This window comes from Gavialis gangeticus, unplaced genomic scaffold (assembly GCF_001723915.1).
Source record: "Gavialis gangeticus isolate Ggan-Ray unplaced genomic scaffold, GavGan_comp1, whole genome shotgun sequence".
NCBI lineage: Eukaryota > Metazoa > Chordata > Crocodylia > Gavialidae > Gavialis > Gavialis gangeticus.
In genome coordinates this window covers 145,316,210-145,328,938 of record NW_017729025.1, presented here as the reverse complement: position 1 = coordinate 145,328,938, position 12,729 = coordinate 145,316,210, and the positions used below count along the sequence as shown (strand labels likewise).

Here is a 12,729-nt window from a genome sequence, read left to right as displayed (position 1 = left end):
GGGGGGGGGGGGGCATCCCCACTGCCCCACGCTGCGCAGGGGGAGTGGGCTCTGCTACGAGTACCCAGCAGCCCCAGTTGCTGTTCCTGCAGCCAGTGAGAGCAGGGCTTTTTTTTGAGTGCTGGGACTAAGCTGGGGCTGGGACCAGGCAGGGCAGCTGTGGGGGCTTCTCCCTTGGCTCCTCCTGCATGGGGAGGGGCAGGCACAGCTGGAGGAGCCACCGGCTATGCCTGCCTCTGCCCAGCTGATCCAAATCACCAAATGTCTCCGAATCAGTGCCTAATCTTCTGAAGCTGATTCAGCCAAATCGATTCAAGACAGCAATCTGAATCTCCAAATCAAATCACTGTCCTCTGAATTGGCTGAATCCGAATCCAATACTTCCCTATTCGCACAGATCTACTGCGCAGCAGCACCAGCAAATGCTTTTTAAGTGATGCTACTGCCCAGTAGCCTAACACTACTGTGCAGCAGCGTCTTGGCACAGTTTTTGCCATGCAATGCTACTGCACAGTAGTACCAGGCTACTTGTGTGGTCAGTGTCTTGTGTAGTCATGTGCTCATTAAGTCATGTGCCCCAGCCCTTTAACCATTTTTCTTACCCTCCACTGGACTTTCTCCAATTTGTACACATCCTTTCTGTAATGGGCAGCCCAAAACTGGACACAGTACTCCAGATGTGGCCTTACCAGTGCCAAACAGAGTGGAAGAATGACTTCTCTCGATCTGCTGCAACACTCTTACTAATGCAGCCCGCTATGCTGTTAAACTTCTCCACAACAAGGGCACACTGTTGTGTCGTATTCAGCTTACTGTCCACTGTAACCCTCAGGTCATTTTTTGCAGAGCTTCTGCTTAGCCAGTCAGTCCCCAGTCTGTACCAGCAAATATAATTGTTCTGTCCCAAGTGCAGGACTTTGTACTTGTCCTTACTGAACTTCATGAGATTCTTTTAATCCAATCCTGAAATCTGTCTAGGTCTCTGAATCCAAGCCCTACCCTCCAGCATATTTACTACTCCACTCAGCTTGGAGCCATCTGCAAATTTGCTGAAGGTGCACTCCATTCCACCTTCCAGATTGTTGATGAAGACATAGAACAAAATCAGCCCTAGGACTGATCCCTGGGGCACTCCACTTGATATCGTCTGCCCACTAGACATTGAGCCATTGATTATTACCCTTTGTGCCCCACAATCCAGTCAATTTTCTATCCATTCATTCAACCCATTCTTCCTCAGGTTGCAAGAATGTTGTGTGTGACCATACTGAAAGTCTGCTAAAGTCAAGGTATATCACATCCACTGCTTTCCCTGTATCCACCAAACCAGTCGTCTCATCACAGAAGGCAATCAGGTTGGTCAGACATAACTTGCCCTTGGTGCATCCCTGCTGAATTTTCCTAATCACCTTCTTCTGCAAGTGCTTAGAAATGGATTATTTGAGGACCTGCTCCATGATTTTTTTGGGGACTGAGGTGAAGCTGACTGGTATGTAGTTCCCCAGATCCTCCTCCTTCTCTTTCTTAAAGATGGACACTATATTTGCCCTTTTCCAATCATTTGGGACCTCTCCTGATTGTCATGAGTTTTCAAAGATAACAACCAGTGGCTTTGCAATTACATCGGACAACTCCCTTGGCACCCTCAGGTGCACTGCGTCCAGCCCCATGCACTTGTACGTGCCCAGCTTCTTAAAACGGTCCCTAACCTTTTCTTTTGCCACTGTTGACTGCTCACCTCCTCCCTGAACTGTGCTGACAGATGCAGTAGTTTGGTACCTAACCCTGCCTGTGAATACTGAGGTAAAACAGGCATTCAGCCTTTTCCCCATCATGTTACTAGGTTGCCTCCCCCATTCAGTAAGCCACCCACACTTTCCCTGATCTTCCTCTTGTTGCTGACATACTTATAGAAACCCTTCTTGTTACCCTTCATGTCCCCAGGTGGCTGCAACTCCAGTTGCACTTTGGCCTTCATGATTTCATCTCCACATACCCAAACAATACTCTTATTTATACTCCTTCCTAGTCATTTGTTCAAGTTTTCATTTCTTGTAAGCTTCCTTTTTTTGTGTTTTAGTTCACTGAAGAGCAACCTGCCAAGCCAAGTTGATATTCTGCTATCCTTGCTACTTTTCCTGTGGTTAATTCCTGTACCATAAGTTTCTCTTTAAAGTACAACTAAACAAATAAACTAAGCAAGCAAATAAGCAAACAGACTTAATATTTCAAATAGCTCTGCATCCATCAACTAAGCTACATAATACCTGGGTCCACTATAGAACTTTACTACTGTATTTATCTTAATCCAAGACAAATAAGAATTTAAGATGACTCCCAATAACTAAATAATATAAATAAAAAATTATAAATGTTTAATTTTCCATGTATAAAGTCTAATCACTGGAGGGTTGTTTTAAATTTGTCCCCAACCATAGGTGAGGGAAGGCATCATGACCCCTGAACCTTGCTCCCCCACCACTCGTCCCCTCATGCCTGCACCCTTGCTACTTATCACCCATCCCCATGCCTCCTGGCTTGTTCCCCTCCCCCAATCCCCAACCCTTGCTGCCACCTGATCCCCCATTCGTGTTGCTGTCCTATCCCCTGCCTGAGCCCCCACAGGTCCTGCTGCCCAGTCAGCAGGGTGCACTGCTGTCCCACCTCCTAACGCACCGCTGCTGCATCCCCTAACTTGCACTTCTGCCCCACCCTGACTCATGTTTCTAAGCGGTTGCTGTGTGGATTAGGAGAAAAAGCAGCAGCAGTGCAGGTCAGGGGACAGGGCAGCAGCACGTGCTGATGCCCCATCCCCAAGCACACTGCTTCTCCACCTCCTGACCCATGCTGCTGCTTGATCACCAGGGATCCGGGTTTTCCATTTCTCACGCAAAAATGGAGGAAACCACAGATTTCCTGTTTTTAAACAGAGAAAAACGTGGATTTTTCCTTTTAGCAAAGAAAGCTGAGGATTTCCCCCTTTTGCAAAGAGCTCTGCAGGCTGGCTGAGTTCCAACCTACATGGGCTGATTGCAAAAGGGGCCGGAAACCTCCAACCCTGCCCGGAGGTGGAGGGAGAGGGGGAAGGGTGGGGCCTGAGGCTCTTAGTCCTAAGGCTTACTTTGGCTCACTTTCCTGCTGGAGCCTGTAAGGCAGGTAACTGGGGCTTGCAGGGGGCTGGGGGGGAAGCTGGCTGGGGGCTGAGGGAGCAGGGAGGTGTTGGTGAACCACATGGAGTGCCCAGCTGGCAGTACATGGACTGCCAGCAGTGCCATTGGCCTGACCAGGCTCAGTGCCTCCATGTGCAGTTTCCCTTAAGGGCCCAGAGTGTTGCTTGCAGTCCATATGCATCCGGCCAGGCACTCCATGTCTTCCACTGTCAGAGGGGACCCATGTGCTCCAGATCTGTGTGTGGGGAAAGCTGTGGCCTTGAGCTCCCACCTTGCTTCCCTCCCACGGGGCCTCTGCAGCCCCACAGGTATGACTCGTTATGGCTAGGAACAGCAGGGCTGCGTGGGAATCTCCTTGCCCCCCAGCTGTCCTGGAGATGTACCTCCCATGCATGCTGCCACTTCCCTCAGTGTAGCCCCATGCACAGGATGAGTGTCGCCAGGGCAGCGTGGGGTGAGCAGCCGCTAGGAGATCCCTGAGCAGCCCCACTGTTCCCAACCGTGTCAGGTCGCAGGGGAGGGAAGCAGGGCAGCAGGGTACAATGGGTCTGCGGCTGCTTGCCACTGTTCCCTGTCATTCTGCTCCCTTCCCACAACCGACTCCTGCAGGAAGCGGAGGAGCCCCACAAAAAACCTCATTGTTTCTCACCCTGCACTGCCCTGGCAGTGCACCCCCTGCTCATGCCAGTGCTTTGAGGGGCACAGCCCCACCCTGCTGCCCTCAGTGTTCATTTTATGCTTGCTGGTGGGCTGATTAATGGAGGTGTGTACAGTCTGCCATATATATTTTGAATAGTGTTTTGATACTGTAAGTTTTTAAATTGTGTAAAAGTACCCAGAGTATGACAGAGGCACTTATTAAAGTTTTTGGCAATCAATAAATAAAATACCTACTCATCTGTAACCTGTCCACCAATTCTATGTCATTACTCACTTGTTTGTAGTTTACAAGACTCAATATTGTCGTTGCTGCCATCATAGATTGCTTCTATGTGCCTGTACCACCGGACAACATGGAAATACTGGTCCACTGGTGGGCCTGAAATTTTTCGGAATACTTCCACATCTGCATGTGAAAAAGTGAACCCCTGGATATAACTACGAGTGCTGAGGTACTCGTGCAAAGCCTTCACCCTGGCTTCCTCTTCACTAATGCTGAGAATAAAACTGTAGTTGAAAGCTGTAAAGACAGAGGTACAGAATAAGAATTAAAATAAAAGAAAGGTATTGTATGACCAAATAGATTTTCCCCAAACTAATAATTTTAATTACTTTATTCCCCTTCTAGGTTTCCACTATAAATAGACAGCAAATTTGAGGAAAAAATATTTTAAAAAATAGTTGATCCGATGTAACAAACATTCATAAAAAACTGTTAGAAGCTATTATAAAGGCTATTTTCCCCCATGATAAATTTCTGGGAGAAAAAAAAAATCACTGCAAGGGACCTATGCTAAGGTACAGAACTTGCTTTTTTCCATGGGGGAGAAGGGATAATTTATTAGCAGTTGTAAAGAATCTTCCATCCTGGGCCTAATCAGTATTATTCTCTCTGAGCAAAGAAATTCTGGCCCTGCAAAGACTTACATGACTTAGCATCATGTACCATGGCCATTAAGTATAATGGGATTACTCACAGCATATGAAGTTAAGCATGTGCATTAATCTTTGCAGGACTGGAGTCTGTGTGTACGATCCTTGTTTGATACCCACTTTCCCTCTGATTGCTCCAGAATGCTTATCTTACAGTGGTGAAGCTATAATCTCTATGGTCCCTATACATATTCTATAGGGTGCCTACTTGCAATAGGTATTCTTATGAATAGTTGCACTAATGGACAGAAGAGATGCATACCCCTTCTTTGATCCTCTGACTTCACAGTTCTGTGTATACAAAGCAGACATGAGCTTTACAAGTACCAAGTATCCATTTATTTCTAAAAAGCACGCCATCTTCCAAGGAAAAGGAGTTTTATGACACTTGCAAGTGCTGAGACTAATTATAAGGTACCATGTATACAGCACTGCAGGAAATGGAAGTTATGGAATCTGTGCATATAACATTAGCATATAGCATTAACTTTTTCTATAAACAGTTCAGGATTCCATCCTTTCCATGTTCACACAATATTTTGATCATTAACTAACACGTAATAAAGTAGTGTCAAGATTAGAATGTTCCTGCTTTCAAATCCCAGTGAACCATGTTTTTTTAAACCTCTGAGGCAATATGTTAATCTTGTTCTACGCTGCTGGTTTCTAAACCATTAAATCTATTGTCAGAGCATAACAGTTTTGGGGGGGGAGGAAACAATAATTGCAAAACCACACAGGTATTTTGCAGAAATATAACTTTTTTTTCCCTAAATATGCGCAAGCATAACTAGTTGAGACTGATTTTTCAGAGTAGCCTATTTCCCAAAGGGAAATAAATCACTGTTTAAATGTAATGGAATAATTCTACTGCTAAACAGTCCCCACACACTGCCTATGATTCCTTCCCTTGCTTTCATTTGAAACACAAAGGAAAAAAATGATATATTAGTCAATTATATCAATTAATAGGTGTAATACTGAATGGACTTCTGCTTACAACCTGCCTCCTCCCAGAGAACATGGAAATACGAAATGGCATACACATACCAGTAGAGACCAATTTTAGTTTTATTTGACCCTTTAAAACATAATTGCAAGCTAATGATGGGAAATGTTAAAGTTCAGCAAAATTAATCAAATCAGCATAGAAACGTCTAAAGTTATGCCAGTTCCTTTGTATACTTAAATACTGTATTTACCCAAAACTAAGACCACTTCATATTTAAGATGACCTCCCAATAGTTAGATTCTATACATGGAAGATTGTTATAATTTTCCACATGTAGAATAATTCTTGGAGGGCTGTCATAAGTTCGTCCCCTGCACCACTGCAGCAGGGAAAGCAGCAGCAGTGGGGGAAGCAGAGTATTCCCTGCTCCCTCTCTTCCCCTTGGGTGCCTGATCCCCTGACCATCTGTCCTCCCTGGTGCCTGACACAACTGCCACTTGCCTCTCCCCGAGCCTGCCCCCTTGCCACTTGCCCCACTCCTAATGGTTTACCTTATGCAGCAGCTCTGACTCCAGCTTCAGCCCAGAGCACAAAGTAGTGGCTAGGCAGCAGTGGTGATGGCAGCTCCAGCCCTGCAGCAGCTTCTCTGCCACCACACAAATCCCCCCATGTTTGCTCCTCTCCTCCCCTTCCTATACCAAACAATTTTTCCCAGGTTGGAGTCAGAGTTGCCAAAGCCACTGCAGCCACTTTTCCCTGGGCCATACTCAAATCTAAGACAAAATGTCTTCCTCCACCCATGTTGAATGTGGCAGGGAACCCTCTTGGATTCAAATAAATATAGCAAGTCAAACGCTTAGATTAATGAGAAGTCTAAAAAAAACCTCCCACCAATGTAAATCAATAAATTTGTTATTCTTGGTAAATAAGGAATAGAAAGAAACAAATTAACATGTGGTTCACATGGGATTAATATTTGACCCATAAAATGAATTTAACTCTACAGATTTTAGGTTTGTAAATATTTCAATCTTTATTTTTCTCACCGATAGAAATAGACACTCACAAATTTGAAACGTGTATTTCATTAATATGAGATTTAAGCTAGCAGATCTATTTTGTGATTCTGAATGGCCAGCTGGACTGCTCATGCATAGCATACCTTGAAAAGATTAAGGAAAAATATGCTTCTTATAAGAAGAACTCATTTTACAAGGTATTTGCTAAGGAAGGAAATGCTCTTCTGGGCAAGCCTTACTACAGTCACAAACCTTTTATTAACAAATCACTTTAACACTTAAATGAGATTTGGGAGGTCTGAGTAATGAAATTCTTCATCCACACACTGAAATCATTTTGAAAAGGAAGTTGTATAATTTACACAGAAGTTGTCAGCCAACACAAAAGCGCATGCATTCCTCTGAAGGAGCAGAAGCAAATGCTGCTTTTCAAGTTCAGCACTCATTACCCTGCACCAGTATATATAACAGCTAACAGAGCTATGGCAGGCTATAGGGATATAAATTAAATCTTTGAAAAGATATGATTTGGCATTATACCTGTTAGTAAGAGGGGTATATTGATATATTTAAAGTATAACTTATAAGGGAAATTAGATGACTATGAGGACTAGTAACAGGAAATATTCTTTTGCTGTGTGCTCACTCGTTCAAATTCAGCCCAAATTCAACACAAATTACAATTGTTAATTGTAATGAAACTGGCTGTGTCTTCATTGCAGTCACTCCACTGTGACCACACTGCATACAGTAGGTATAAATATACCAAAGCTAGCTTTAAACTAATTTGCTGGGGGAGTCTAGCCCAGTCCTACAGAACTCAGTACATGGGGAGTATAGGGACTCAGCTTCTCAACTGCTGAGTTTCACAATGTCCTGGTTAGGCTGCTACTGGTACCCACTGTACTTAGGACATCTTACCGTATTTAAGAGCACAGCCTTCGGGCTGGAAAAAAGCTGTGTACTAATGTGGAGTATACATTTCTCCCTATGCCAGCAGTTCCCAAACTGTGTGTCACAACCCCAAATGGGGCTACAACATCAGTGGATGGGGTTGCAATAAATAAAATTACATTTATGCTTTCAGACTTCAAGTTATGGTAATGCAAAGCAAGGACAAAACGTGACAACATATGCACAAGCAAACTGCGCTTACAGTTGGAAGAGAGCCCAACAGATCTCCACCAATCATATTGCTATGTGATCTCTGTTACTGATAAGACCTGCTCACATGTTCTGAGTATTGATTTCAAGGGTTTGCAGTTTTGTTCCAGTTACATCTGCTGTCAAAGTGAGAAATGTCTTTCAATAGAACCCCCCACGCCTACACAACTTGTGAAAGTGAGAGTCAGTGATAATTAATGGTAAATTGTTACCAATAACACCATGGACAATTTTTTACACAGAGCAGCCTCCTCAAGCAGTGACCCACTGACTCGGCTGCAAATGAGAAACAAGAAAATAAGAAATGGGTTTGCAAATACAATAAGGTTTTCCTTGAGTATGGCTTCACAAGAGTTTTTGACAAGACTGAAGAAAGACCTAAATACCTATGTTTCAACGTGCTGTTTAGGGAAAGCATGAAGCTGTACAAATAAGCTTAAACAACACCTGGAAAGTGTTCACAAGGAATACCTCAGGAAAACACGGTCATTTTTTCAGCGCTGAAAAGAGAATCTTTCATGGAAACAAGTGCAGTTTAAGAAGGCCTTGACTGTCTCCGAACAAGCAACAAAACATCTTTAAAACAGATTGACAAACATATATGCTGTTCTATATGTTGTCATACAATATTCAAACTTTTAATAATGACACATTTATCGTTAGTTAATACATTGCTTGATTGCTATTTTGCTTTGGTTGGCTTTTGGGGTTGTATGCAATTTCAAGTGTTAAAATAGGGTCATACTGGAAAATAGTTTGGGAAGCGCTTCCCTGTACAGTGCAAATAAAGCTCTTTAGCTACAGAAGCAACCCACACTTTTTCATCTCTCCTTAAGGCTCACAATCTTGTTTCTCAGGATGCCTTTAAGGGCAGCCTTGAAATTGACAGGTCCCATCAAGGTGCTTCAGAAGCTTTGACATTGATGGCTCTAAATCAGGATCATCAATTGTGTATTTAAAGCAGTATAATGTAGAATGGGACAGCAAGAGGTAATGAATTTGAAAGATCTACATACTTTTAACCAGCATGCAGATAAATGTTTGTTATAGTGTAAGAAATAGGTGGAAGACCAGGACTGGTGTAATGCAGTTAAGCCAATCAATCTGGACTCATGGGAGAGGTGATATCTTTTATTAGACCAATGAGATTTTTGGGGGAAAAAAAAATTAACTGCAAGCTTTCAGGCAAACTCCCTTCATCAGGCATTAGAGAAAAGATTGTAAAAGTTCTCCCCAGTAGAAATGAAAGTTCGTATTTCATAGGATTTCACAGGAAAATTCCTCTGGGCAGGCAGGTCTTAGCTGTTAAAGAGTCTCTCACCTCTATGTGAGGTTCAGTGATGATGCAAATTAGCTTGAACAAATTGAAGCAAAGCATGAACTTATCCAATATGAATGCAAGTGGAGCAGACTACGTAAAGTTATCCTGGGCCTGTCTACACTATATAGAATTCATAGCAGGGACTGCACTGTAGACATACCCAGTCATTACAATTTGATGACTGTTTAGAAAGATCAAGGAATGTCAGAAGGGCAGTATACTGATGATGACACTGCCATGTCTCATAAACTTTCTTCCCCCTGCTTCAGAAATCACTTCAGATTTGAACTAAATAATAAACGTTACCAAAAAATAAGAACAACCGCTTTGTTCTACCTTGTATTCTATCACTGTAATGTTTCCCTTTGGCCTTCCCCCCATCCCCTGCTTTCTTTCCCCTCCCTTACTGCTTTGCCTTTTTCTCTAATTTCTACCTATTTACATTCTCACTGGCATCCTGTGACATTTTTAGCTTCTCTCATTCCTTGGTGTCTCATATCAGCAGAGAAGAAGGGTGACTGCGCCTGAGAGCTTGCCAAGAACTTTCTTCCAACTACTCGGTCTAATAAAATATATCACACATCTACTCAAAGAACCTTGCCAGAACAACAATAAAAAACTCCAAATTTGATTCAAATTTTTAAAAACCTAATTCTCTAGTAGAATAATGTTGGCACTGGAAAAACCCAAACAACTTGATCTAATTCAACATGACAGGTGGATTCTGCTCAATAGGTGAACAATAGCAATGTCACAGGCATGCTGTGCAACACAGGATGTTAAGTCATCTGATTGGAATGATCCACTGACAGTAATTAAGTTGCCCAACGAAAGCTACTTCTTTCAGGTAAACAAATATTGGACAGTAGTTGTCAAGAGATGCAAAATATCTTTTTAAAAATTCTCACAATTTTTCAGTCTATTTCTATATACTAAATCTGACCTTTCCTCAGTGTTAGCAGCCTGATATTTCCTAGTTCCATTGCTGGCAGTTTCACTTTTAGTTAGTCCTGCTTCCACATTCTTAGGAATTAACACAATCCCGGAACTGTGGTACAAAGGGTGGAGACTAGTTGTTCACAGAACAAAAACAATGTTTCTACCTATTAATTTGGATAAAACTACTATGTAGAGTAGAGGGTCTGGACTGCAGATTGTCATTCAGTCCCTTTGTCATCTGATCCCAGAAGTCTTTCCTGCCAAGTACGGGGAAGATCTGTAAGGTCCTTTCCAGCCCCTAACAAAGTTGAAATGCTGAACACAGCCAAGTGTGCCAAATCTGTGCCTTTGACCCAGTTCTGCACTAATTCTTAAAACTTGTGGAGCCCATCAGTAAAAACCTGCTCCTTGTAGACATGCTACCTTCGGTGAACAAGAAGGAAAGTAACTGATGCCATCTTTTCTAGCCTGCTGTAATACTGGCATAGTTTAAGGCACAACTGACAGCTGGGCACCCTAACACTCACGCGTTTGAAATCGAAACATTGCATTGATTACACAGCCCTAGTCATCGACAAGCCTTTGTGTCTCAGTACTCGTTACTTATATAGTGCTGGAGAGCAGCAGAGCCAGGTGACCCTCACAGAAGATAAACTGGGTCCTGCAGAAGAGGGAACAGACAGAGCCCTGTCTAATGTACTGTGCTGAGCTAAACACCCAGTTGTCACATCCCACTGCCAGGGTCCTTTCTCTGGGCACTCCCGAGGCGCAGACCGAGGCCCCCACGCAGACAGGTCCTCCTGGGTCCCACACCCACACCACCACAACATGGACAGTTCTCAACAACCTGGCGTCACACTGGGACGTGCTCCCCAAGGGCCGAGGAGCCATGTGCGGCACTACACAGCACTCCGCTGCTCCATGAAGGGTGCAAAGACACCTGCCACAGCACAAGACCAAGGGCTAGGGGCATAGTGACGTCATCGGGCACCGCTCTGACATCACGGCATCACAGCACAACGGTGGGTGACATCACGGCACGGGGCTATGACGGACTGGACTGGACTGGGCCCACGCCCCTCCCCCACCGACCCCAGCGGCCTTAAAGGGGCCGCACCCGCCCGGGAGCCGGCACTCACTGTGTTCCCCGCCAGCACCAGCCATCCTCTCTACTCCTCCCGTCAGGGTTGCGTCCAGTCTGATGCAACAGCGCACCCGGAAGCGACGTTTCACCCCATCACGCTACTTCCGGTGTGTGCCAGGGAGCGTAACCAGGCAACGGGGGGACCGTCGGGACCATATCGCTAGGCAGCGACAAGCGAGGCGGGTGCGCATGCGTAACGCGGACTTCTCCCTCTGCCCGGCGCAGCGTGGAAGAAGCTTACAGGTACGAGAGGTGGGGGAAGGGGCGATGCTTCGCCGTACCCTGCCAGCCTCTGGGGGCATGTGTCGTTCATGGCTGGAGTGTTTGCCTAATGTCTGGTGTATGTTTTTGGGGTCCTTCCCCAATGGTGTGTGACTCTTTCCTTATGGAGTAGGTAAGTGATGGGGCTTGCTCTGAGTGGGGTTGGTTTAGGTAGTTGAGCCGTGGCTAGACAGCCATTAGCAAACGGTAAGAGCAGAGAACCGAGGGCAGCAAACAGAGAGGGAGTTTGCTTAAGGAATTTGTCCCGGGGGGAGCCAGGGAGCAGGAGACTCTATGCATGTGTGTGTACACTTAGGCAAGGGACCTGGTGCAGGTGCTTGGTGTGCAGGTTCATGTGGCATGTCCTTTCTCTCTTCCCCACCCCTCTTTTTTTCTCCTTACAGCATAGATGTTCTCGAGGGAGCAAAGGAGACACAAATGGAACCTAGTACTGGAGAGGCCAAAGGGCAGTGAGGAGAAATGGCAGCATGAGACTACTTGATGAAAGAGGGCCCCCAGAACTGAAGAGGAGTGGTTTGAAGTCAGCAACTGCTTTTCAGCACTCTGCAGTGGAACTGCTGAGGAAGAGGCAGAGGAGGCAGCAGCCTAGAGAGCAGGAAGTTCAAGGCCCTAAAGACAGGGCCTCTAGAACCAATGCACCAAGAAGGAAGAGAAGAGTGGTGTGGCTGGTGACTCCCTTCTGTGGGGAACAGAGGCACTACTTTGTCATCCCAGTTTGGGGGCCCAGGAGGTGTGCTGCTTTCCTGGAGCCTGAACTGACGATGTCACAGAGTACCAGAGCAGGACCACTAGCCTTTCCTGCTTGTCCATGTAGGCACTGACACTTCCAGGAATGACACCAAGCAGATTAGAGTGACTAGGAGGCTCTTGGCAGGAGGATTAAGGGGTTTAGAGCACAAGTGGTATTCTCATTGATTCTTCCCATGGGGTGCAAGCAGAGACCGTTGTATACTGGAAGGAATGCGTGGCTGAGATGGTGGTGTTGACGTGAAGGCTCTGATGTCTTTGACAATGGGCAGATGTTCTTGGGAGGAGGACCGTTATCAAGAGATGGAATTCATCTGACAAGAATGGGAAAGAGCATTTTTGGGTATTATCTGGCCAATCTAGTTAGCAGGCTTTAAACTAGGTTCTACCTTCCAGGA

The 12,729-nt window shown here is 45.0% G+C and overlaps 1 protein-coding gene across 2 annotated transcripts in view; it reads right to left on the bottom strand.

Annotated features, from left to right (window-relative positions):
• CARS (cysteinyl-tRNA synthetase) overlaps nucleotides 1–11,440 on the bottom strand; it is a 67,199-nt gene extending 55,759 nt beyond the window's left edge. Inside the window, exons 1-2 of one of the 2 annotated variants that reach the window (XM_019519710.1) lie at nucleotides 11,298–11,440; nucleotides 4,105–4,350 (exon numbers count right to left, since the gene is read on the bottom strand). In XM_019519710.1, coding sequence (XP_019375255.1) covers nucleotides 4,105–4,350; nucleotides 11,298–11,322 — 271 coding nt within the window. In that variant the 5' untranslated portion in view covers nucleotides 11,323–11,440. The remainder of the gene's footprint in view (nucleotides 1–4,104; nucleotides 4,351–11,297) is intronic. The other variant, XM_019519711.1, reaches the window with a different exon arrangement.
• Between the last annotated feature and the right edge of the window lie 1,289 nt (nucleotides 11,441–12,729).